The sequence below is a fragment of the Microchirus variegatus genome, assembly GCF_963457635.1.
Source record: "Microchirus variegatus genome assembly, chromosome: 10".
NCBI lineage: Eukaryota > Metazoa > Chordata > Actinopteri > Pleuronectiformes > Soleidae > Microchirus > Microchirus variegatus.
Window position 1 is genome coordinate 14,321,635 of NC_139811.1, and position 27,562 is coordinate 14,349,196.

The 27,562-nt window shown below is 41.0% G+C and overlaps 1 protein-coding gene and 1 pseudogene across 2 annotated transcripts; both read right to left on the reverse strand.

Moving 5' to 3' along the window:
* Window positions 1–4,297: 4,297 nt before the first annotated feature.
* On the reverse strand, window positions 4,298–18,759 carry LOC310932487 (N-acetyllactosaminide beta-1,3-N-acetylglucosaminyltransferase 3-like; the record flags this gene model as incomplete). Its single annotated transcript, XM_083895813.1, has 6 exons — window positions 18,703–18,759; window positions 18,545–18,621; window positions 18,324–18,439; window positions 14,025–15,007; window positions 5,994–6,127; window positions 4,298–4,552 (listed from the first exon to the last, which is right to left on the reverse strand). Exons 3-6 carry the CDS (start codon window positions 18,389–18,391, stop codon window positions 4,298–4,300), a joined length of 1,440 nt encoding a protein of 479 aa, XP_083751939.1. The 5' UTR covers window positions 18,392–18,439; window positions 18,545–18,621; window positions 18,703–18,759.
* A 5,661-nt stretch (window positions 18,760–24,420) lies between these two features.
* LOC310932488 (sterile alpha motif domain-containing protein 9-like) lies at window positions 24,421–27,562 on the reverse strand (annotated as a pseudogene). The gene is made up of 3 exons: window positions 27,450–27,562; window positions 26,310–26,434; window positions 24,421–25,593 (listed from the first exon to the last, which is right to left on the reverse strand). The product of its transcript is annotated as a sterile alpha motif domain-containing protein 9-like (transcript).

A 27,562-nucleotide genomic window follows, 5' to 3' on the forward strand; every position in this document is an offset into this window, starting at 1 on the left:
GGAAGATTTTGCAAGTCAAGGTAGCGTCGGTGAGTTTTTAAGCGCTCATGTTTTTTTAATATCTGACAGTGATGGTACGTTTTCGTTTTTTTGTCGATCACGTTCATTGCTTGTTTATAAACTGTTTCAATTGGTTTTTAGTGTTGTTTTACAGGCCGATGCCCAACTTGTTACAATAAGACATGTATGACATCATAGTGTCAAGAGTTAGATTGTTCTAATAAACCTAAAGTTGGACAAGATGAACTTAATTTTATTCACAATGTTTTTTATCTGTCGTTTGAAAAGAAGTTGTGAGTCAAGTATAGTGGCGAAAGTACACTTAATTCCAAAGCCACTGAAAGTCTTCAGCTATGGCAAGGTTCTAATGGGCTTGACTTGTAGGCACTGTTTTAATTAATCAATCATGCAGGCAAGAGAAAGTCATATGAAGGGTTTGTACATTTATTTCCACTTGCCGTACATCCAAGTTATATTCCTGTTCACATGTATCCAAGCCTGTCCAGGATCACCAATGCATGGAAATATTCCTTTGATGCTCCAGGTTGTGAATGACGATCAATAGGTTCAAACAGTAAGACAACGTAATCCAATATCACATAGTGATCTGAGGGTCAAAAAACCTTATTACGCCTAACTTAGTGAGCTAAAACGGACACATGAAGCCCTAGCCTGCTAGACATTCTAGCAGGGGTCGGCCAGTGTATAGGGATGATTTGGGCGACGCCCTCCCAACTAGGAGGAGAAAGATAAGCAAGTCCAAGGGTCTTTAGTACTCATATTCCTTTCAGTCGTCTCTTCCAGCAAAGATAGTTATTATCAGTGTTCTAGACATATTATCTGTCATCGTCCAATCAGAATCGTCAGATTCAAGTCACGTTTTATGGTTCCGCCTCTTCTGGGGCGATTTGACTGACGTGGAGAATCGCCCAAAAATTCTCCCATTGACTCTCATGTTAAAAAAGTTTTTTTCGAAAAACATACCCTCCAATGCATTTTTAATGAGGATTTATGTGCATGCACTAATGTGCTTACATCATATGTAAATTGAGCAAAGAGAGGAGGGGATACCTTCTCTTCACTTCACGTCTCTCGATAAGTTGCTCTTTCTCTGGCGCCGCGTTGAGCGAAGCGAAACTCACCGTTTTTAAAAATACACGGAGGATTGTGCTCGTTTAATCGTTCCCAGCACGAACGGATAAGTACACATAGTTTTACCAGTGCCACGGAGTTCGCGATTTCGTACGTGTTAGCTGTTTATGGCTCGTAGCAGCGGACAGCAATCATTTGAAGCTACGTTCGTTAGCTTGTTTGCTAACATTGTTGATGTTTGTATCGCTCAGGGTTTAACTGCAGGTTAAACTTCACACAAATCAGACAATCGGACTGTTTTGTGTAAGAGAGTATTGTTAGATGCATTTAGCAACACATCTACAGATCAAATTATGCACTTTCCTTTACACTTAATGAATAATTTGACTGCGCTATCTTGTCATATGTTTGTTGTTTGTGTGTGGTAAAAGTTGTGAAAGCTCTTGATCCTTGGTCATACATTAGATTCATGTAAATCAGGGGTCACCAACGTGGTGCCCGCGGGCACCTGGTAGCCCGCAGGCAGCCAAAACGGTGCCCGCGGGCTCACTTCACTTCACCTCACTTGCATGTATCCGTATGATCTCTCAGTAAAATATCTTTGATATTGTTTATAAAAACTGGTAATCGTTAGGAGTAAGCACTGGAATGAATGTGTATGCAGTTAAATGCATAATATTAATCATTTAAATTGTAAACAAACAAAAAAATATTATATGGTAGCCCTCCATATTATTTTTTACCCTTAAGGTAGCTCTCTGTCTCAAAAAGGTTGGTGACCCCTGATGTAAATAATATTTGTTTATCAATTTGCCATCTGGACACAAGGAGGACTATTAATCATCTAACAACACAATGATACTGTCTTTCTTTAAGCAAATATTGAATGAGTCACCTTATCATTATCAGAAAAAATTGAAATTATGAAACACCTGAAATTTTCTTCAGGAGCCGCCGCCCGCCACTGCATTCTAGTACATTTATCTCAATGCCTCTTTATATCATAGCCAGTTAAGACATCAAAGTGCCCATGGTGATACATCAGGTAATGATGGAGCTGTCCATCATACCGGCAGGTAGTGACAAAATAAAGAAGTATGCAAAACATGTATATTGTAGTGATGGCAGTATACTGTGTGTATATATATACTGGCAGTATGGAAAATTATTATTTTACATACTATTATTATATTCTCTAACTCTAGCCAAACTCTATCCAAACTCAGGGTTTGGATAGGCCACGGCGTTATTGTAAGACATTTATTAACAAGACACACTCTTTAAATTAAATATATAATATCAATTTTTTCACTACAATACTAAGTAGTCGGCCAATGAATCTTAAACCAAGCCATGCAATGGTTACATTTAAAAGTAAAATAAATCAACAAGGCGATCTTGAGTGTCATGAAATATAATGCATTATTATTATTATGATTATTATTATTATTATTATAATAAATAAAAAAGTCGTAGTGCCCCCTCATCTGCCTAATCTGGTGCAGACAAACTGCCCATTTATTTCTGCGCACCGCCCCTGCGCTGTTCTCTTCTCCCTCTCCTGCGCTTCTGCGTCTCCAAGCGGTCTTTATGACGAGGATGGAGTACAGTCGCGATAAAGTGCAGTTGATCCGCGCAGATCTGAGTAAAACGGTGACAGACTCTGAAGAGCAGAGCGCACTTTTCATCGTTTTTACTCCGTGGTCTCAGTATTTATGAAGAAGACACTTTAGCGCTGTAATTAAGGGAATAACAGATGAATCAGATGAGCTGATGTCTTTAGTTAACTGCTCGAAGAGAGAGAATGTTCTCTGGTGTGAAGTGAATATCGCGGGGGAGTTCATAATCTGTGCCGCACGCAGCCAATTTTCGCTTTTGCGCAGAGACTTTCCAGCGTTTAACAGGTGCTGTTCCACAGTGTACTCGCTGTGTTTCGACCGCCGAATTATCGTTGCATCCCTAAATATAACATCTTTGTTGACAAGAACAATGTAACTGTAATAATGACGCACTCATAGTGGGACTTGGGTTTCAATCGGCACCTGGAAAAGCGTGCGCTGCGCCGATTACATGGGGAAGCATGCGCCGTCATCATTTTCATTTTTTTCATTTTCAGCTTCTCCCTAAAAAAGCCTCGATACAGAACGTCACATTACTACCGGCAGGATTGAATCCCTGCAGAAAGCCTTTGCTGTTGTCCAGCACTCATTACTTAACCGGAAACTTGTTCTCAATGCAGACAAGATAAAGCTTAGGTTGTGAGTTGGAAACAGTGTCCACTCTGGAGAGAAATGATATAGAGGTGGTTCACATGTATAATGGGTGTCATAATTGATGATTCCTCTCTTTCAAATCACATGTGGAGAAACTCGGGAAGAAGGAGAGGCTAAAATTGGGTTTTTATTTTCAAAACTGGTTGTGTTTTTCTTTTGTTGCAAAAAACAGATTGTCACTGCAACTTTTTTGTCAGGCCCACAGCAAAATAATTTGCACGCCAAAGAGGCTCTGGGTAATAATATTGTGGAACACTGCACTAAATATGAGCGAAAATAGCAGACAGCAGAAAAGGGCTACAAGGCTGTATAAACTATTTTAAATGTGACAAATACAACTCAAATAACTAAATGAATTACTACATATCAAACTTCGTATGGCAACACTTCTTCCAAAACACACTCCATACAGCTTGAATGAAAGCACTGAGCAGAGACTCCACGGAGTCTGAGGATATATGTCAAGGCACTCGACACCAAAGCACCTCAGAGATAAAAGCCAAAGAATAAAGTCAATAGAAATCCTTCGCCAAAACCACAGTTGTAAAATTGCCTTTACCGTTGATGCTTCTCCGTCAATAGTTGACAATGTGAACCTGAACTTCTCTGTCTGCAAAGCTGAAGCATTCTGAGAGAATTCTCTTCACTGCCACTGGATGGTTGTTAAACTGGCCCCTTGTGGTGAAACAATGACAAAACATTTTGATGAAGTGATATTGCTTAATATCTTCAAGAAGATTCAATAGAAAGCTATAAATAACAGTTGACTTGTTGTTGAGACTGACTTGTAAACAATGGTGCCCTCAGCACCATGACCCAAGACCTCTTTGGGATGAAACTCAGACAACAATGGATTCTTCCTCTGCAAAGGGAGAATTTTACACAGTGGAGAACTGGTTTGTCACCAAAATGTCAAAAATGTGAACACAATCTCAATCTTTACCTCCATCTTCATGCTCATTGGCTGAAATGCCCACCTCTGACACAGAAAGATTGGAAGCGCGGGGGGTGATGTTCGAGGTGCTGCTATCTGAACATTCAGAGTGGGTGCGGGTGACGTCCAGGTAGTCACTGTCTTGTAACCCCAAGCTCACGTTTGCAGGGGGAAGTCTCGGGAGATGTTCCAGCATCTCCTCCATCTGTCTCTGAAACTCCTGATGCTGAAGCTGCTGCTGCTTGTGGACACTCTGTGGCAAGAGACGACCCTGGACAAAATTGGCTGGTTCAACAATGTTCTCCCTCTCTTTTGCTGCTGCGGTGTTACACTTTCTTCTAAAAACATGCTCAAACTCACCGTATGAGCGCATTAATATTTTCAACTCCAGTGGGTGAAGAACGTCGCCCTCCGCTTCCCCGTTGTCATGGTGACTAGTCGAAACGGGGTTCCATTGAGGCTGTCTTTTTATACTTAACTCCAGGTGAAACTACTCCGGGTTGAACAAACTAACTCAAATCAGCTGTTGTGGAACCGAAAACTAGAAAAGAGTTTCCTTTCTCAGAGTAGATCAACTCAGAGTTCAGGGTTAGACTCAGAGTTTGTTGAACCTGCTTTGTGAAACGGACCCCTGGGTGGAGCACTGGAGATAAATAAATTTGTCTTTTTGTGACTCCATGGTGCAAGTCAAACTAAACACTAAACCACTAAGAACATTCCAGAACTGAGAGCCTGATTTCACACATGCTTGACATCTTGTGTTTTAATCATATCATTGGTGTCTCAATTTATTTTCAGTTAAACAGCTGATGTAATGTCTGTTTTTATTCATTTACCTTTTTATATTATTATCATAATGCAGAAACATTTACTCATGGTTGGATCTGAACCTTCAGTTTCGGTTTAAGAAATTAAAACGCACCAGGATAAGGATGTACTTCATGCCTCTCCTCTCTCCAAATTGCAGGGGTCAAAAGTGAAAATCCTTTGCTTCCACTGCACAACCTGATGGTGACAAAAGGAGACAATCTATTTACTCAAGAGTCCAATTACAGCTTCTATGATTGTTCTTGTTGTTGATACTGAATTCCTAAGACTAACACATAAGGCCATAAGGAAATGATCTTGGAAATGTCATTTACCAATGGACAGTTGGCATTGTGCATGTGTTGTGCAACCTTGTAGGTTGTATTAGTGGTGGTGTAACCCCAGCGGCAAAGACGAAATCCCTCTGCAAAGGGAGAAAATGACATTTTTCATTTGTTATATACACAAGGAGCTGTAGTATCAACAGTCAACATGAAAAAAGATGCACCTTACCAATGATCTGAAGATACTGTCATATAACACTTTTAGGGTCAGGACCTAAAAAAATGTATAGGTCCAGGATTCCTCCAGTTGACACCCAAGTGAGAGCAGGAGTCGGCTGAAGCGTCACCTCTGCAGACGCATTAAGGCATTCAGTAACAGTTTAGTATTTGCTCGGACAAAAATATCCAGCGGAAAATCTTATTGAAGTAATGGTTTTGTACCACTTTTGGTCTTGACAAAAAATAAAAGAGCTAGACAGCAATTGAAAGCTGACTTTTTTTAAAACGTTTATCAAAATTTGAATAGATGATAAACGTTTTAAAAAAAACATTTAATGGTTGCAGCAGATAAAAAAAAACATCAACACAGTATTGGATACTCACAGTGAGGTGCAAGCAGTCTGTGGTCTCCTCAATGATTTCCAGCCTTAATGTGGCGATGTCTCTGGGCAGGTATGAGGGCTTGGCACGAGTCAGGGTGGCAGCCAGGCCTCGTTTTGTTGTAGCCAGGGTACAAACTGGGGTAGAAGCACCAAGGTGGTCCAGCAGAGTTGGGCAGAGGTGTGTAACAGCAACCCCTCTCATCACACTGTCTCTTACTGAGAACCCTGTCCCTGGCACAGTCAAACTGACTTTGTGGGGCCATGGTGCATTTGTCGTCTCTATAATTACTAGTCTCTTGGAAACTTTCAATGTGATTTTCACTTGAAAGTACCGATTTATTGTGTGTTTCAGCTGGATTAGTAATACATCTGAATACATACAAGATCAGAAGTTGTTCATGAAGAAACAATTTGACAAAGCGACGAGGAAAGAAAACAGAGACTGTAAAGTTAGACAACACAGCCATGCTAGCACAACAGATACAATGGCAGGTCAATGAGCACTAAAGTTTAGCTTTAGTTCTTTACTTCTAAACTACCCATTTCTGAAGTGAGAGTGTTCACTTTGTTGATTGAAGTTATTACGTGCCAAGGTGCCGAGTTGAGGCACCTGTTGAAAAAGCAGAGATGGGCGGACCCACAAAGCACACCAAGAAACAGGATGCCTCACTCAGCACCTTGGCACGTAATGACATCAGTGGGGCATATGGGGACATATGGGGCATCAGTGGAAAGGTGGAAGATGTAGTATTCAAATCAGGTGAGACATTCAACGGGAAACCTTATTTGTCCATTAGGTGGCACTGCAAAGTCAGCAAGTGTTGCAATGAAAACGTCAAAATGTTGATATTTGAAGTGGATCTTCTCCAAAATTCCACTGTAAATATGGACATATGGGGCATCACTGGAAAGGTGAGAAGCTGTAGTATTCGAATCAGGTTAGACATTCAACGGGAAACCTTATTTGTCCATTAGGTGGCACTGCAAAGTCAGCAACTGTTGCAATAAAAACGTCAAAATGTTGATTTTTGAAGTGGATTTTCTCCAAAATTCCACAGTAAATATGGACATATGGGGCATCAGTGGAAAGGTGGAAGATGTAGTATTCAAATCAGGTGAGACATTCAACGGGAAACCTTATTTGTCCATTAGGTGGCACTGCAAAGTCAGCAAGTGTTGCAATGAAAACGTCAAAATGTTGATATTTGAAGTGGATCTTCTCCAAAATTCCACAGTAAATATGGACATATGGGGCATCACTGGAAAGGTGAGAAGCTGTAGTATTCGAATCAGGTGAGACATTCAACGGGAAACCTTATTTGTCCATTAGGTGGCACTGCAAAGTCAGCAACTATTGCAATGAAAACGTCAAAATGTTGATATTTGAAGTGGATTTTCTCCAAAATTCCACAGTAGATATGGACATATGGGGCATCACTGAAAAGGTGAGAAGGTGTAGTATGTGAATCAGGTGAGACATTCAAGAAACCTTATTTGTCCATTAGGTGGCACTGCAAAGTCAGCAATTGTTGCAATAAAAACGTCAAAATGTAAACACACAGTAAACGTGGACATATTTATGTTATATCAGTAACATTATAACAATTTATATGAACAATCTCCCCCTCACAGAACTAAAAATATATCAAAATTAAAATGACTAAATATTATTGAATGCTGTTCTTGTAAAGTTTTTAGTTTTTTTGTTGTTTAATAAATACAAGTATGCACCAGCATATTTTTATCTATTGTATGTATATGCACCTGTATGTGCTGGCAAGTTTTTTTTAACAAAAAAAACAAAAACACCCCCACATCAACAGCTGTGTGATCAGCACTGCTCTGCAGAATAGCTTGCCACCCAGTGGCCGAAACTTGCGCTTTTTAAGGTGGAACGGAAAATTAAAGAGAACCGGAAGCGAATGTGGTGCCAACTTCAGCGTGGTAGAATGAGGACAGTTGATCAAGGAAAATCTTGAAAGATGGAGGGGAATCATTCTTCCAAAACAAAAGTATGCATTTGCATTGGTCAATTTTAAACTAAGCTGTTAGTGGCACAAAAGCCGTGATGAATATATGGGTTACATAAAACATAATCGTTCGTTATTAATAACCAAGTACTTTTCATAGACCCACTTCATGAGCTAGCTTTACATGAACTAGCTGTTAGCTTGCGATTAGCTACCAAACAGCTCAGTGCGGAGCTAAATTTAACTCTCCCCGCAAAATGATTTACCTGCGAGCAGTGACAGACAGGGCGTTTTGTGAAAAAGGCTGCGAAAACAGCAATTTATATAAAATAAGACGTCTGTAAAGACGGCGCACATCTGCTCAACACTTGACAACAACAATAGCAACGTGCAGGTACGGTAAGCAGTGCAGTGTCGATGCTTCGGAGCGTGTGTCGAGAAATCCCGGAAATCTTTAGTGGAGCGCGTATCGACGATTGTGTTGTTTAGGGCGAGTTACGTCACTGATGACGTTTGAAGCCTCGGTGGTTCCTCAATACCATGCGAAAGAGGTTTTTCAAAAGCTGCAGATTTTGTCTCCAAGAACAAAGTAGTACGTGCGGCGTATAGCTCACCTGGTAGAGCTGCCGTCCCCCATTGGGGCGACAGTCCTGATTGCGGGTGGCCCCCGGTTCGAGTCCATTTGGCAGCTCTTTCTTGCACGTAATTTCCCCTGTCTCTCTTTACTTATACATTCGATCAAAGGCAATAAAAAGCCCAAAAAAATACCTATAATATAACCCTAACCCTAACCCTATAAAAAAAAGAGTCCCCCCCACTGTTGAGTTTGTAGTTTATTTTTATTTGTTTTATTTTTTCATTTTTTTAGCGTTTGTTGTTTTTAAACAACAACAAATAAAGTCACAATCGCAATTGATGTCCCATCTTTGTCCCATCCTTTGAAAACACTGTAATACTTTCAACAAATATCAATGATTTATTTAATCATTGACTTAATGATACTGGTAAAGTAAGCAATAATAATAATAAGCATTATTATTATTGTTATTAATTATTAATTATAATGAATTATTATTAGTAATTTCTAATACACCACTATTAGCATTACCCACATATTAAGTTTTTCTCAAATGCTAAAACACAAAAGGCCAATCCTCTAAACCAAATGACCAGTTGTCTAAACACATTTACTAAATCTAGCCATAATTTTCCAATATCATAAACATATTTCACATGAAGACACAATTCACAAAACACAATCCTCCGTTCTCATAAATCTAAACACATGTTTCCTTGCTAAAAGAACATATTCTCAAATGAAAGTTCATGTGATGCAAAATGCTTGCCACAGTCGGCAATAATTGAACACTATGAACACTTGTTGCTAATGCTGTGACCACACCTATAAAAGCGGGCGTTTTTCCCGCGGTGCCTAGCAAGAGACAATATAGCCTGCGATGTGGATGAGGTGATGTGGCCCGATGCAGCTTGGCGACATGACACCGCACAGTGACTGTGGTGTGTGTGTGGGTGTGGTGTGAATGAAGAAAATAAAAAAACGTCACACCCTGATCATGTTTTCAAGAGTACTGTTGCGTGCAATAGATTCTGTTTTTTGCATTGAGTTGTGTCACAGTAGTGTACTTGCAGAATTTTCTGTACTCTTCATATGAAACTCACAACTCTAAATGCCTAATCCTCTGCAGAGAGCTAAGAATATCCGTTACTCTAAAGTTTTTAAAAAAATATGCATTGGCAGTTATGAAACAAAGAACCTTCTCACAAATTGAGCATTGTGTTTTAAATTGTTTTGCTGTAGTGTGTAATGATGTGTATAGTGTTTACATTTTTGAAAGCTTCGAGCTGCTCTTTTGGTGTGAAAGTTTGAGTTTTGAAGTGAGAAGGTGTGGTTGTGCTTATGTAGCTTTAGAAAAGGGTATTGTGTTTAGACATTGAGGAACATGGAGGAAACGTTTGTGAAATGTGTTTTAGCATTTGAGAAAAACTGTAATCAAAACAGAATAGATGAATAAATGAATGAACCACACAAAATCTATTAAATTTCTGTTGGCAGTGATTATTCCCATGTAAGGAAGAGGATTAGGGCCACGGAGGAAAAAAATAATTGAGATCTGACTTTATTCTCAGAATTCTGACTTTAAAGTCAGATCTCAAATATTTTTTTCCACCGTGGCTCTAATCCTCTTCTGTACCCATGCACCAAGAGGCCTCACAAACAGTTTAAATGTCAATAAAGGCTTTGGCCAGCAGGGGGTTTGTGTGCACATGAAGCCTCAAGAAATGAACCTTTTCTGGAACCAGTTGGCTGGAAAGGTTCAAGGCTTCATCTGCCCATCACTAGAAGCACACTGGGACAAAAAAACGCTCTAATTGACTGCTGCCAGACTCCCTGTCCCACTTCCCTCTCAGTCTTCTTTATTCGTTTAATGGCACTTGGCAAACAACTAATCAGAGCATAACTGATGTTACGGTGAATTCTGCGTGTAAATATCGGCAGCAAAAATGAATGGACTCAGATCAAGAACACTCTATTTTAATATATTAAACAATCATTTATTGGGACTATAAAAAATAACAACATAGTAATAATAATCACTAAAACAAACAAATTGAAATCATGTACAATTCTGTCTGTTTTGCAAGCTGCCCCCATGTCATCATGTGAAGAGTATGTTATGACGAGTATGTTGTCATTCTGACAGAATTATGCATATTATGCAAAGGACTCAAACCGCAAGTTAGTATAAACTAAGAATTTATTGTGATTAAATAAGATGAAGTGATCCGAATTCTATTTGGAAAGTGAAAAAAAACTGAGGAAAAAGTAAAGAGACACCCAGACGATCAGGAAGAAGCTAGGCCTCACTAGTCTTCAATGGCTTGCCGAGCTCGAGGCTGTAAGAGAAAAACATTATTCGGCCTTCTCTAAAGTTATCAGCTCCCATTCCTAAGCGCAAGCCTAAACAATTCAGGACAGCGCCTGCGGAAACTGTTGTTGTCACATAGACCTCGGTACAGCACTGTTGTCTACAGAATTCGTCTCTTCATGTTTTCGCTGAGCCTGACCGGAATGGGGCAGAGGACTGACGCTACTGCGCAGTCCTCCCCAAGGTCAGCTCCATGCATCAGCAGAAGAAGCACCTTTAAGTATCCTAACTCTGGGACTCACAGGCAGACTGACAGAGGATGCCCAACTGTTAACATACTTGTTTTATGTTCGGCATTGTCTCAGTTCTGAGCTGCTCCCAATAAAGCTTTTCGACTTAACTCATCTCTGACTCCAGGAAACTCCATCTTTGGTCGACTCACTTAATAAACAAATCTCCGCAACAGAGGCGACTTTGAACGCTGAACTCAGTGCATCGACTACAACAACAACAACAACACTGCGAAGCGTACCTCCACTCAGGATTACCACCAAACATAAGAAAGGCAAGGTTGTGACACCTGCCCGGTGGCTAACTCAAATAAATGAAACAAATAAGATGCTACTAAATGTCCACACTTAATTCACCTCATGGACGTTCAGATCTGGACCAATCCTGGACAATCGATACATCCAGGTAGGGCTGGGCGGTATACCGGTTCACACCGAATACAGGTTTTTATTTTCGTTATGATATGAAGTTTTAATATACCGCCATACCGGTGTATGAGCAGAGAGCGTGAAGCCTTGTTGGCACGGGGCAGGTGAGAGAGAGAGCGAGTGCGAGAGAGTGAGGTCTGCGCTCTTGGTCATTAGTTCATTTACTTATTTTTGTGTAGGTAATATGTTGTGAAATATGTTTAAACCTAAATAAACTACATCTACAGGTAGTTATGTCTCGTTGTATTAGTTCGTCCTATTGTTGACGTCATGCTGTCATCGCCTGACAGTCTGGCTGATTGAAAGCCTCCAGATGCAGCGGAAGCAACGCACCTCAGATGCGCGATGCAAATACTATGCGAATATATTCGAATATCTGTGTTTTTTTTAGAGGGAATATTCGAATATCATTTTCCAGCAATTTTGACAGCCCTAGTAAGCATGTCTTGGATTATCAAGAATGCATGAGGTTAAGGTCGGCACCCTCCACATCAGCAGGTAACATGGGGAATTTTTTATAAAAGATGTTGATTTGCACAGTCAAAGTTCTGTATTTTGACTGCAATTGTCTTTGCATTGCGATTCCTCACTTCATTAGAATCACGAGCAGCTCTTCTTTGTAAACAGCATCATTTTCTGGGGCCATGTGAACCTGTACTAGTGTGGAGTTATTCTACAGTATTCATGTCAGTAAAATAGACCATATCCTAAGTTAATCTACTGCAGTAATGCTGTTCTCAACCAGTAGAAAATACTGTGAACACCTGATTATGCATGAAAAAAAAAATACAGTGAAACCGTTCGAATTTTGAAAAATACCGCAATATATATAAAATTTGTATATTTTATTCTTTGGCTGTAATCTGTGCGGTGCTTTGGTATAGAGTGCTTTGACTGAATATCATCAGAATCCATGGAGTCTTGCTTTCATTCATGCCGGGTTGACACAACAGTATTGTACGTGAGTTTTATATGTAGTCATTCATTTGGTTGTTAGTTGAGCTGTGTTTGTCATATTTAAAACAGTTTAATTTGATGTGCAACATCACTATATTCTGTTGTCTTTAGTGCAGCGTTCCACAATATTTTCGCCTCAAACCTCTTGGGGGACCTTCAGCCTTAAAGGGTTAATAAACACTAGTTAACACCAACATGCACTCCATGTTCTTACAATAAATTGTGGATATTTCAATTTGACACATTTCAAGTAATCTGTTAGAATTATCTTATTTCTTTTTACTGTTATTTCAGGTCGGTGCTTTTATTTTTGATAGATTGTAACCGGAAACGGAAAAAGGTCGAAGCTGAGAATAGTTAAGCGTCTGCACAGCATTAATGGGTCTGTTAGGTTAAGAAAATGTTTACTAATAAGTTAGTTAAGCACCTGGCTGATAAGGGGCACAATGTTTGTCAACATTTCGTTTTAATGTGGTGCATAATGAATAAACACTACACTTACCATGATGTCTCCAAACTCCTCATGGATGTTTTGTAAAATGTAATGTAGATCAGATAGATATTTACTTCTATAAATATCTACCATCACCCAGGAAGTGGTGGAAGTACCGTGGCAAAGCAAGTGTTGTACACAACATGCAGTTGATCTAAGAGAATATGAAGAAAAAGATCACAAAGGTGTCTTCCAGTGCGGCTCCTAATTGAAGACTCAAAGAATACCTTGTCGCCATGATGACTCGACACACTTAGAAAAGTCATACCACACCATTCCCGATTAAACTGCACGTTTTGGTATAGGATGTGTGGGGGTTTTCTCAAAAGTGTGGGTGGAGTTGTGGTGCAAAATTTTGGGTTGGCAGAAGAACAATACGATACAGAGAGAGACTCACAAGCCCCTCACTCAGGCATACACCTGTGGTTAACTGTCAAACAAACAACATGTTTTAAAGTTGTCATATTTCAACAGTAGATGATAGAGATCATTTTTGGTTTGTGAGCGTCACAAGGCTTTCAGCAGCGCCCAAATCTCATTTTGTAAAAAAGTGGGTGTGAATCGACTGAGAAATGATAGTTTTAATTCACCCTCGTCTCTATTTTTCCAAAACTCCAAATCAACAATTTTAACACGGGAGTCAATGGGAGCTGTGACCAGAACTCTCTGCGCTTTTAGGTGATTTTAAGATAAAACGCAAACCATATGAAAAACAACACACATGCTTAGACAACAACCGTAGCAACGTTTTGATGTACAAAATGTCTGCTTTAATTTTGTGCAAGAAAGAAGCAGCCCTCAAGTTGATCAAATGTGTGAGGCATACTGTCACCACGACAACCTCATGCTACCAAACATTGAAATATTAACATTTCAGCTTGGAATCATGTGTTTTTTCCCACATAAGAGATATGTCATCGGGAGGGTATCCGTGCGCCCATAAAAGGTCTCGATAAAAGCAAGGGTCATATTTATTCACTTTGTTTATTCCAAAAGCCCACACACCCTTAAGGGAAAAAGGCCTAAGTCCTGCTTCGGCCAGGCACATCCCCAGGTAAACATCATCCATAGGAAAAATGGGAATGGACTGAGACATGATGTATATGACCTTAGCTGTATAGTGAGACAGGAGGATGCTCCCACCACTACAATAAGTGGGGTATGAATTTGACTCTTGTACTTGAACAGGGACAAAATATTTGCTAAGTGGGTCTCTGATGGGTACATCACTCAGCTTCAAATAGCCGACAAAGAGATGTTTGCTTCCGTCATTGTCCTCCAGGCCTTGGAGATACTTCATCATGTTGTCTGTGTTGGCAAAAACATCATCATCACCATTAAGCAAGAAGCGAGCATTCGGACAGGTCTTCTCCATCCACTCCAGGAAGAGTATCTGCTTCACTGTGAGGTTCATGTGTGTGTCCACAAGGTCCCATTGGAGAATGTCATTGTACTCATGATGCTCCAGTTCAAGTAGTTTGTTCTGTCTCAATTTTTTCAAACCAGTGTAAGTTGTTCCTGTGATGAAGACCCTGCGAATCTTCTTACCATTGTGTAGCCTCTCTTTAGCCCAGGTTTTGCGAAGAACCTCTCTACGTTCGTAGTTTCCGGGGGAGGTCTTAATGACCAGAAGGAAGAAGACATCTGCAGATTTATCAGCTCCTCCACATTTGTCTGGAACGTCCAGTAGCATGGAGAAATGGCGACAGTGTCGATAGGACAGAAAGTCTTTAATTTGACTAGGAAAAGAGCTGAAACCTGTGATGTTCGCAGCAGATGTATTTTCTTGACATTTTGGTCTGGGGATGACTTGATGGCTCGGTTCTTTTTGTCTCATTTGACTGTCTTCCTCTGGTCCCTCATCATTATTGATGTGTATGTTTATGGGGCGATGATTCTCACAATTCCTCAAGTGAATGAGGAGCCTCACAGCAAGGACGACTGCCAGCCAGAAAATACCATGTCTGATTTTATTCATCCTTGAAACTCTGCAGAGAAAAAAAAAACTTTAATCAGCATATCTGTAGTGGCGCATTTCAAACGGCTCACTTCACCTCGGCACGGTTATGTCCACTACCATAATACCTGGTACCAGGTACTTTTTTAGTACCTGCCAAAGGCTTAAGACCAACAGTTGACATTAACTACATTAGAAGTTCACAAATCACACCGTAACAAGTAATCCTGCACCAACCACCCGAACCAACCCTAAACTAAACCTAACCCCACATTGGCTCCTACAAGTTTGAGTTAATTTTTTCATTTAAGCAGGGACAATACATATTAATGAACATATACATGTAAATATGCAAGATCATAGCCAAACGGCTAATTTCCATCTTTAGTCCCTTTAGTTAGCCTTCATGGAGTAGGAGGAATAATTACACAGAGAAAAAACACAATAGAACAGAAAATAAAAAAGAAAAGAAAGAACAATGAAGAGTTTAAAGCTCACATAGACATACATTAACTTCTTTTTATGGTCAAAAACCTCCTAGTTGCTGTAAACGAGCAAATAGAAATCTGTCTTTTTTCTTTTTCTCGTCAGCTGCGATATTTCAGACAAACATCTCACCCCCAGAAGACAGACTGTGTTGTGATTGGCCAGCCAGCGAGGGCTTTCCCAACTGTCTTGTGATTGGCCAATACCTGGAAGGGACGTAATCAGCACACCTGCTCTCAGAAGCGCAGCTCCCCCTCTGGAACGGTGGATGCACTGCTACTCATTATCAAAACATTGTTTTAACAATGTTTAAAAATAGCTTTGTCACAACTCCCCATATAATGACCAGCAGGTGGTGCAGTCCCTTTTACGCCTTTGACCCAGAGATGAATCCAGACTCAGAAAACCCTGTCGCTCGTGAAACACCACCACAACGTTATTCTTCTTCTGCGGTTCAATGTACGCAACCGGATGTGCCCTGACTAGTGCCCGGAGCAGGAGGATCCGCTGTTTATGAGATATGCTGTTTACATAACCAGAACAGCTTTTCTCAGAAATCTCGCTGAGCACGAGATTACAATACAACACAGTGTTGTCAGCAGTGGCTGAACTGTTTGTTTTCGAACAACGAGGTAATAGCGAAGATGCACACCAAAAACACAGCGTTAAGTACTTCTGTTCTATGGGAGCTTTAATAAAAAAATTTGCTTTAGCGAATCGAATTTCCTCCACTTTATTTCTAAGAGAAGTAAATCTCTGTCTATTATTCACTTCGAGGAACTTGAAAAAATATAATTGTCCAAGTCCACTGCTTTCCTATAAATATAGTTTGATTATTTATAAATAATTTAGTCCACATCAGGAAATCACAGGAAGTTAGCATCCGCTGCGTGAAAATAATCAAACTATTTATAAGAAAGCAGTAGACTTGGACAATGATCTAAGTTTTGTTGCAAAAAAACTCCACTGACTTGTTAAAACCAAAATGAACAGTTGAGCAAATTCAAATTCCGAGTTTCCAGTTGTCCTTGAACCCATCACACGTTACCTTATGTCTTCCTGTACAGATTTTCAAGCGCAAGCTACCAGCTATATTTTCATTCAGAATGTTCAGGAACTCAGAAAGTTTTCTTATACGATCGATCGCCCTCTGTACTGAGCTCGAGCCGGGACTGCCGCTCAGAAACATTCAGAAACGTTCAGAAACATACATGCGCTGTCTGTCAGTGTTGAACAGCATACTCTGATTGACCCTGTTTGAAGATCGTTAGATTCTAAGAGTTTATGTACCATCATTAAGTTGCATCCATCGCTATCAAGGGGGGACGGTCCTTGTCGCCACCGGAGAGATTAAATTAATTTTTGAGATAACTTTTCATCAGGAGATCCAGAATAAGCAAGGAGATGAACATGATACTTTATTCTCTCCTCCAACTCTTTTGAATGCATCACCTGCATGTGATATGTTGCCTTGCAGATTAGTTTACTTTTCCCAACGCAGCTGCTGACGACGTGTATTTTATTTTTTTTCCTTTATCGCCAGTGACCTGAATTCCCTTTGTTAACTGCTGTGTGTAAATGCCAGGGGGGGAGTTCTGATAATGTTATATTGTGTAGGTGTGTTATTAAGTGTTACTATGTGTATTTGTTCATAATGCTATCCGATACGAGCATGACATTTGGTATGAGAATAAGATAAGATAATTAATGCTGCCTGTAAGCCTCTTGTGTGGTGATATGTCCACGATCCCTTTCTGTAACCTTAGCTCTATGATTATGTTTATATTGAATGTATGCTTTTAATTTATTTTTGACATTTATTAATTTTATTTTATTTAAATTGGCAGCTGATTTTTGTAGCAGAGCATCTTACAATCCTTTTTAATCTCATGGTAAAAAAGATCCTTCTGTATGGAAATCAGCTTTTATTCTCCCTTTATTAAAAGGGAGTGATCCAGCACACACACAAATAATAATAGACCAATATTTACTTTGTCAGTGCTGTTCCCTGCTGAGTGAGCAAGTAAAGGGGTTTTTATATTCCAATGCTATCTTTTTGAAATATCAATCGGGCTTCAGAAAAAAAACAGTACCATCACAACTGGAATGAAGGTAGTAAATGACATTATTGTTGCACTTGACAAGAAGCAACAAAAGTGTTTGACATTGTAGACCACCGTAGGTCCCCTCTTGTTCATTATTTATGTCAGTGATCTGGGTCTAAATGTGTCGGATGCTAACATGAACTTTTATGCTGACAGACAGAGTTATTTACTGCTGTAGATCAACTCTTGTTCAGGCCATTGAATCCCTGCGGAAAGCCTTTGCTGCTGTCCAGCACTCATTACTTAACCTGATGATCATAATTAACTCCCTCTCTTTCAAATCACATGTGGAGAAACTCGGGAAGAAGGAGAGACTAAAATTATTGGGTTTTTATTTTCAAAACTAGTTGTGTTTTTCTTTTGTTGCAAAAAACAGATTGTCACTGCAACTTTTTTGTCAGGCCCACAGCAAAATAATTTGCACGCCAAAGAGGCTCTGGGTAATAATATTGTGGAACACTGCACTAAATATGAGCGAAAATAGCAGACAGCAGAAAAGGGCTACAAGGCTGTATAAACTATTTTAAATGTGACAAATACAACTCAAATAACTAAATGAATTACTACATATCAAACTTCGTACGGCAACACTTCTTCCAAAACACACTCCATACAGCTTGAATGAAAGCAGAGACTCCACGGAGTCTGAGGATATATGTCAAAGCACTCGACACCAAAGCACCTCAGAGATAAAAGCCAAAGAATAAAGTCAATAGAAATCCTTCGGCAAAACCACAGCTTTAAAATTGCCCTTACCGTTGATGCTTCTCCGTCAATAGTTGACAATGTGAACCTGAACTTCTCTGTCTGCAAAGCTGAAGCATTCTGAGAGAATTCTCTTCACTGCCACTGGATGGTTGTCAAACTGACCCCTTGTGGTGAAACAATGACAAAACATTTTGATGAAGTGATATTGCTTAATATCTTCAAGAAGATTCAATAGAAAGCTATAAATAACAGTTGTTGTTGAGACTGACTTGTAAACAATGGTGCCCTCAGCACCATGACCCAAGACCTCTTTGGGATGAAACTCAGACAACAATGGATTCTTCCTCTGCAAAGGGAGAATTTTACACAGTGAAGAACTGGTTTGTCACCAAAATGTCAAAAATTTGAACACAATCTCAATCTTTACCTCCATCTTCATGCTCATTGGTTGAAATGCCCACCTCTGACAGATAGATTGGAAGCGCGGGGGGTGATGTTCGAGGTGCTGCTATCTGAACATTCAGAGTGGGTGCGGGTGACGTGCAGGGGGAAATGGCTGCTGTCTCTGGAGAAGCTCCAGCATCTCCTCCATCTGTCTCTGAAACTCCTGATGCTGAAGCTGCTGCTGCTTGTGGACACTCTGTGGCAAGAGACGACCCTGGACAAAATTGGCTGGTTCATTCATTTCCTGGGGTCCGTTTCACAAAGTAGGTTTAGTGAAAACTCTGAGTCTGTTAACCCTGAAATGAGGGAAACTCTGAGTTTTCCGTTTCACAAAAGGAGGTTAGTCAAACCAGAGAAAGAGGAGTAACTCTAGCCTGTTTCACAGAGAGAGGTAACTTAAGCTCTCGGTCAGTTACCATGGTAACATGCTCTATGAACCTCAACAAACCTTGAGTTTCTCTCTGTCTCCGCCCTCTTTCAGACACACATGGTATTTGATTTCCTCATTCATTCAGTCAGCAGACGAGTTCTGCCTTTTGTTCTGCGTCTACATTAGAAGTTATATTAGGTGGCGACTATTTTCAATACCATGTCCTTTTGACTATGATCCCGTGGATGAAGGTGCAGCATTACTGCGCAGATAATTAAATATTCCTCGGGAGATGATTATCAGACCGCGCATAGATTTTCAGACACTTATCTTTTTGAGCGGTACCGTTTCACGTCACAGTCCATCATTTACATACACAACCTAATCTGTCCTTACATTTCCAACATTACCAACCAAAGTCATGCTCTCACATCCCAGCGTGTGTTTCATGTGTGTGAAAACATCATTATGTTGGGGATAAAACAACTGTCCAATCAAACAGCCACTTCATATTTACTTTATGTAAAACATGATCAAAATGAGGTAATCCCATGAGATTATACCGAGGTCTTACCTGTTTGAACAGTGTTTTTATGTTTTATATTAAACTGTTGTCAATTGCGCTTCTCCCCCGCGGGATTAAACCTAAATGGAATAAATGAACATAAATGAACTCCTCCTTGAACTGCCACCTTATCGTGGTGGGGGGGTTTGAGTATCCGTATGATCCTAGGAGCTATGTTGTCCGGGGCTTAATGCCCCTGGTAGGGTCTCCTATGGCAAACAGGTCCGAGGTGACGGATCAGACTAAGAGCAGTTCACTAACCCTTATGAAGCAAAAGAACAGGAAGACGTTAACGTCGCCCGGATTGGCGTCACTGGGGCCCCACCCTGGAGCCAGGCCCGGGAGTGGGGCTCGCAGGCGAGCGCCTGGTGGCCGGGTCTTTGCTCGCGGGACCCGGCCGGGCTCAGCCCGAACGAGCCACGTGGGCGCCTCTCCAAGTGGGCTCACCACCTGCATTGAGGGCCATAAGGGGTCGGTGCTGTGTGATTTGGGTGGCAGTCGTGGGCGGGGGCCCCGGCGGCCCAATCGCGGGACAACAACTCTAGCTATGGGGACATGCTAGAGTTGTTCCGGGCATGTGTTCCGGGCATGTCCCACCGGGAGGAGACCCAGAGGAAGACCCAGGACACGCTGGAGTGACTATGTCACTCGGCTGGCCTGGGAAAGTCTGGGCATCCCTTCTCAGACTGCTGCCCCCGCGACCCGGCCCCGGATAAGCGGAAGAAGATGGATGGATGGATGGATGGAATAAATGAATAGGCTACAACTCAAGCAGTTTCCCCCTGTGATATTATTGTGATTGTGCAAAGGACGACATTTAAACTTACGCATTGACCCAAGCATCTCCTCCATCTGTCTCTGAAACTCCTGATGCTGAAGCTGCTGCTGCTTGTGGACACTCTGTGGCAAGAGACGACCCTGGACAAAATTGGCTGGTTCAACAATGTTCTCCCTCTCTTTTGCTGCTGCGGTGTTACACTTTCTTCTAAAAACATGCTCAAACTCACCGTATGAGCGCATTAATATTTTCAACTCCAGTGGGTGAAGAACGTCGCCCTCCACTTCCCCGTTGTCATGGTGACTAGTCGAAACGGGGCTCCATTGAGGCTGTCTTTTTATACTTGTGGTGCACGCGCTTAACTCAAGGTGAAACTACTCCGGGTTGAACAAACTAACTCAAATCAGCTGTTGTGGAACCGAAAACTAGAAAAGAGTTTCCTTTCTCAGAGTAGATCAACTCAGAGTTCAGGGTTAGACTCAGAGTTTGTTGAACCTGCTTTGTGAAACGGACCCCTGGGTGGAGCACTGGAGATAAACAACAACATATAAATTTGTCTTTTTGTGACTCCATGGTGCAAATCAAACTAAACACTAAACCACTAAGAACATTCCAGAACTGAGAGCCTGATTTCACACATGCTTGACATCTTGTGTTTTAATCATATCATTGGTGTCTCAATTTATTTTCAGTTAAACAGCTGATGTAATGTCTGTTTTTATTCATTTACCTTTTTATATCATTATCATAATGCAGAAACATTTACTCATGGTTGGATCTGAACCTTCAGTTTCGGTTTAAGAAATTAAAACGCACCAGGATAAGGATGTACTTGATGCCTCTCCTATGGATTTCTTCCACCATCTCTGGGAGGTCACCAAATCGCCAGGGGTCAAAAGTGAAAATCCTTTGCTTGTCTGCGTAATCCAAACCATTCCACTGCACATCCTGATGGTGACAAAAGGAGACAATCTATTTAATCAAGAGTCCAATTACAGCTTCTATGATTGTTCTTGTCGTTGATACTGAATTCATAACACTAACACTTTAGGCCATAAGGTAATGATCTTGGAAAGTTGGCATTGTGCATGTGTTGTGCAACCTTGCCGGTTGTATTAGTGGTGGTGTAACCCCAGCGGCAAAGATGAAATCCCAGCGACCAATGTCCCACTTTTTTGGTTTTTGTTTTGTAATTTAATGTGATCTGACATGAAGGGACATGTCTTTTTTTGAAACAAACAAAGCAACATAGGTCCTCTCTGAAAATGCTGACAGTCAACCATTGTGATGAAACAAGCAAAGACTTTTTTACCATGTTGGTGGAGTGACATGGTTGCACAAGATGTGCTTGAACTGCACACTTTCAGCTTTAATTTGAGGGTATTTCCATCCAAATCAGGTGAACGTTGTAGGAATTACAACACTTTCTATATGGTAAGCTAATTTATGCTAGCTGTAAGCCTCTTGTGTGGTAATTATATCCGCGAGAAATGCGGATATTATGGAATTGGTCTTGCGCGTCCGCAGATTTTAGCCGTTAACGCGATAACTGGAAAGGCGTTTGAGATTAATTTTTTTTTTATGGGTCACGTACCCCCTGTAGATGATCCCTATGGATTTTGAGCTGTCATCCATTATTATTAATTAGTTAATTAGTTAATTAGTTAATTAGTTAATTAATTAATTAATGATATATAAACCATATTTTCGCCTGTATCTTCCAAAGTATTGCAGGTATTGGCTTCAAATTTTGCATGGGCATCACATACCACCTGAGAAGTATCCCTATCTTTGTAACTTTATTATTAATTAGCAAATTTATTTATTTATTATGCTAAAAACACATTTTCGGCTTTATCTTCCAGACTGATGGAGATATTGCCTTCAAATTTTATACAATGATTCATGTAACAACTATCTACAAGTACAATCATTATTACTTTGGCTATGATTGGTAATAGTTACATAATACGTTAACTGGTTAACTTATTAGTGAACACAGAAAAAATAGTTACGGCATTTTTTCTTTAATATTGAGCTCATTTGGACACATTGAGGATATCATGGGTTTATTTAGCACTTATTCATAATATTTATTACATTATAATTATTCTGTCCTTCCTTGGACTTTCAGTTTCATTTATTGTGGTTATCGCCATCTAGTGGTAAAGTTGAATATGTTCAATTGTCGATAAAGTTATGAGTTTGAAGCAGCCATTTTGAGGAACGTTGCACACAGTGAAGAGAGCTCCAGTCAATCTTCTTCCATCTTCGTTGGTTTGCTCATAAGGAAGCACAATCTGTGAGTTTATTTGTTTATATATTACTAGTGTGTAATATTTTGGTGTTATTGTATACATTTATTTACAGAATGATTAGTTTATTTGATGTTTTGAGAGTTGTTTATGTATGTATGCAGTCTTAACTGAGTGTGTATTTTGTATTGTTTACAGTTTTACACGGCTTCCATTAAAGTCACTGAAAGACAACTCTTGTCTCTGGTGCTCTATGGGAGAGTGTTTGAGTCGCTGCATATCTGTGTAGACGAACACACAGTGAGGGCAGCAGAGTAAAAGAAAAAATTACTTCACCACAAGAGCGTCTACGCTGGCTGGAAAACCACATCAACGCTGAGAGCAACATGTCGGTTACATCAAAACCCAGCAACCAAAGCGACTTGGAGGTCAGGTCAGAATGCAAAGCATTATCATCATCAGCAACTGGACACTCGCGGAAATCTGGTGGCAGTACACGTTCTAGTAGATCCAATGTCAGCGTCGCAGCAATGGATGCCCGTGCAAAAGCTGAAGCTGCACGCGTAAAAGCTACATATGCAAAACGACAATAGAGATGACAGTAGAAAAAGCCTGTGTGAATGCCACATTAAATGCTATGAAAGAGGAAGGTGAGGCGGAGGCTGCATTAGTAGCTGCAGAAGTGTTCGAAGCAGCCACAGGCCTAGAGAAGGAGAATGTAATGGCTTTGAAGGCCAGCACCATGGTCTTAAATCTAATGCTGGCCGCAACAAGAAGCCAGTGGAGATCACGGAGGAGGGGGGTCACATGGGAGAATTTGGGTAGATTGAAAACGAGGCGCACTGCAGCGTTCTGGATACGTTGCAACGGTTTAGTCGCAGAGGCAGGGAGTCCAGCCAATAGCGAGTTGCAGTAGTCGAGGCGGGAGATGACCAGGGATTGAACCAGGAGTTGCGTTGCTTCCTTTGTGAGGAGGGGCCGGATCCTTTGGATGTTGTAGAGGGCAAATCTGCAGGATCGGGCAACCGCGATGATGTTGGGGGTGCAGGAAAGTCCAGCATTACAGCTTGTATGATTGTTCTTGTTGTCGATACTGAACTCATAACACTAACACTAACTTCTTTCTGACACTAAGGCCATAAGGAAATTATCTTGTAAGAGTCATTTACCAATGAAAATTTGGCACTGTGCATGGCATTGAGAAGGAAACTCCATGTGCTAATCCATCAGCCTCCTGTACAATGTAGAATGGGTGGGAGCCATATAGGTTAGCATGAGCCTGCAAAGAAATACACCATCAACAACCGGGACTGATGAGTTCAGTTTTGTCACATGAAGTCAACGAGTTCTATGGAAAAGTGTCAATCTTGTAGTAAACTAATAAGTACTTTCACTTGACTCACTTCCTGAGCTGACTTTACCTGGACTAGCAGTTAGCTTGCGATTAGCTACCAAACAGCTCATTGTGGAGCTAAAATGTAACTCTTACATTGAATCCAGGTAAATAATTGTTTAGCTGGAGCAGTTACAGACAGGGCGTTTTGTCAAAAGGCTCAGAAAACGTCAATTTACGAAACAGAAAATAAGACGTTTGCAAAGGCGGAGCACGTCTGTGTAACATTTGAAAACAACACTAGCAAAGTACATGTACGGTAAGCATACTGGGACAAAACCGCTCAAAATTACTGCTGTGAGATTCCTGTCCCACTTCCCTCTCAGTCCTCTTTATTAGTTTAATGGCAGTTGGCCAGGAAGTGGAAGTAAATATGATGATCATCAAGGTATTCTTTGTCAGAGTCTTCAATTAGGAGCAGCACTGGAAGACACCTTTGTGGATCTTTTTCTTCATATTCTCTTAGATCAACTGCATGTTGCGTAACATCAGCAACTGAGTATGAAGGCTTCACAACTGCACATCTTAGTTCTTTCCTGTTCTGCCACAACACTTGTCTTGCCACGGTACTTCCACGATGTTAGATGTTTATAGAAATAACTGGGGTCTGATCTACGTTATATTTCAAAACATCCATGAGGAGTTTGGAGACATCGTGATAAGCATCTCGTTCTATTACCTCTCCAACATCCTTGTGCTCAGCCAGCCAAAAGTTCAACCATGTCACTCTACCACCACGGTAAAACTGGTGTTCAATATTTGCCTTCTCCTCTTTAATGAAGTCTTCGCTTGTGTCATCACAATGGTTGACTGTCAGTATTTCCAGAGAAGCCATATGTTCCTCTTTCTTTGTTTCAAGAAGACATGTCCCCTTCACAAAGACTGGCAAGTGTTTTTTGGCACAGGCTTTTACTGGTTGTATCATTTGCACAGTTACATTAATGTGACTCATTTTCATCCCAACACTGAAGTTGTTCACGGTTTGTGTTCCACATGACCCCTCTGCAAAACTTTGCCACTTCTGGAAGTTTGTTTCTGATTCACAGATGCAGATGATGTCTGTGTGGCCTTCCATGTCTGTGAAAAACTCTAAAAAGGTGTTCAAGAGAGGTTTCTCTACTGGTGATGTGAGAAGAAAAATCACCTGTAATGTCCCTTTTGGCAAGATTTGTTTACAAATCAAAGACACAAATTCCCTCAAAAGGGTAATTTGTGTCTTGATCCAAGTCATTTCATTTTTCTGTGAATTCTTTGATGCTCATGTCACTGGATTTGCTGTAGCTCTGCAGGGAATGCATGTTTGCAGCATGATGCTCAAGGTATTTGCTGCAAAGGCCTGATATCTTTGAGTCTGGGTCAAAATCAAACACAGAGAAAATCTTCATATTCAGCAGCCACTCAATGTGAGAAAGGTCATCAGGTTTGAATTTGTGTGTAATGAGTATGAACCATTTATCATTTTCAATGAATTTCTTCCCACTAGTTATCAGCATTGTGAGTTTCCTTCCAAGGTCTTGAGAGAATGGAGTACTGAAGACTAGCGTTTTCTCTGCCTCTTCTCTTCGAGCATCCCGTCCTTTACTCTGTGATAGAAATCACTTAAATCATTGTCACCCACTGGCTCTGTTTTAGAACCTACCCTTCGCAAATTGACCAAAAAACTGAGAAAACAAGCTTTTTGTGAAAAGAAGCATGCCCAGCAGATCAGTGACTTTGGGGCTAATATTTTTTTCTTTAGTGACACCTCAAACATCTGAACAACAAATACAACACTCAGAAAGGGCTTTTGATTGCAAAAACAATAATTTATTTACAAATATACAATATAATAAACTTTTTTTATGTATGTTTGTGTGCGTCTGTTCTCCACTCAGAAAGGGACGAACAATAACTTATTTACAAATATACAACATTATATGAACGTGTGTGTGTGTGTGTGTTCTCATGACTCTACACCATAGTTCTGCTTTAGGTGATACCCAGTAAAACAGTCTCCACAACAGGGGACACAACAGGACTTGCACTACATATTAGTCTCACTGCGCTTGCCCCTGCGTGCGCAGACCCTACACCTCCTTGCTGGGCGAGACTTCTTGCTGGTAGGCTGGAGGTGTTCAAGTATGTGCTTGCCCATGTTTCTGTCTAGCCTGCTAGCTAGGTCGGTTCTGTACGGGGCCCTAGAATTATGTCGACCTTCCTCCAAGTCCCCACCTCCCTCAGCCCCCAAACCTGCAACTTCCTCCTGCTCCTGCTCCTGCTCCTGCTCCTCACCCACAACTGGTCTTGCAGTCCAGGACCTGGCAACCCCACGCATGAACTCCAGGAGAGGTCTACACTGCCCTGGGTTTTTAGCCCTGTATAGGACATGTGTGTTAAACATGCACAGCTGGAAAAGATAGGCGACAAATTTTTTCGACCAGTTGAGTGACCTTCGAATGAAGGGGTAGTACGCAATGTTCTGGTCCAACTTATCCACCCCATTCATTGATAAGTTGTAATAGACGACACACTCCGGCTTGATTTGAGCAACCTTCGTTTTGTGCCCCTTCTGCCACACGTCAGGGGCGATCAAAGTGATCCGCCATCTCCCCTTTAGCCAAAGCTAAAAAAGTTAGCCCGTTCTCCTTCCCGATTCAGACGACAACCTCCGGGTCCGGTTCGCTAAATCCGTCAGATTCGTCCGATGAATTTATAACGGGTGCAACAGTCACATGCGCAAGCAATGCGGCCTCTCACCGCTATGTCCCGGTCGATCTTGGTGGGCGCACGCAATTGCAAGCATGCTCTTTGTCAGTTGAGAAACACTTTTCAATGTAGTCCAAAGCATCCACATACATGTCTTTGTCTTTTTTTGGGAGGCCAATTACCTCACCATGTACATATCCTGTATCCTCCTTGCTGTCCATTACACCGAAATGTATTGTGCCATTTGATCGGATATTCATACAACCAGTTCCAAATTTTAGAACCTCTTTGGCAAACAGCTTGGAGTCTTGTGCGATCCAATTCAGCAGCGACAGCAAAAGATTTGAATTCATGGCAGGGAGAGATCAAATCAAAAGCTCCCGATTCAGGTTGCAGAACTCTGTGCTTTACATATAGGAAATCAATGCCTTCTTGATCAAATGGCCGTGGTCTGCAGTCTTCCTTTGAAGTCAATATGTACTGTTGTTGGGAGGTTTGACTTTCTTCTAAAGCACACTCATCTCTAGCATGTACCTGTGCAGTGGGAACTTCACTTGAATTTGAATTGTTTTTCTGCTGCAACTCAGTTTTTTTCGTCCTGGTAGGCTTTGCATTCTGCTGAACCGTTTGCTGGGAATTAGTAGTATCCAGTATTTTGATTAAACTGCTGCCAGGGTCCCTGACACAGGGGTGGGCAGCAGCCGGCTAGTCGTCACACCCCTCTTCCATGCAGCTCTGTCCAGGGGGTTCACGCTGGTCAGGCCGCACACCTTCATGTCCTTCCTGACACACTCCAT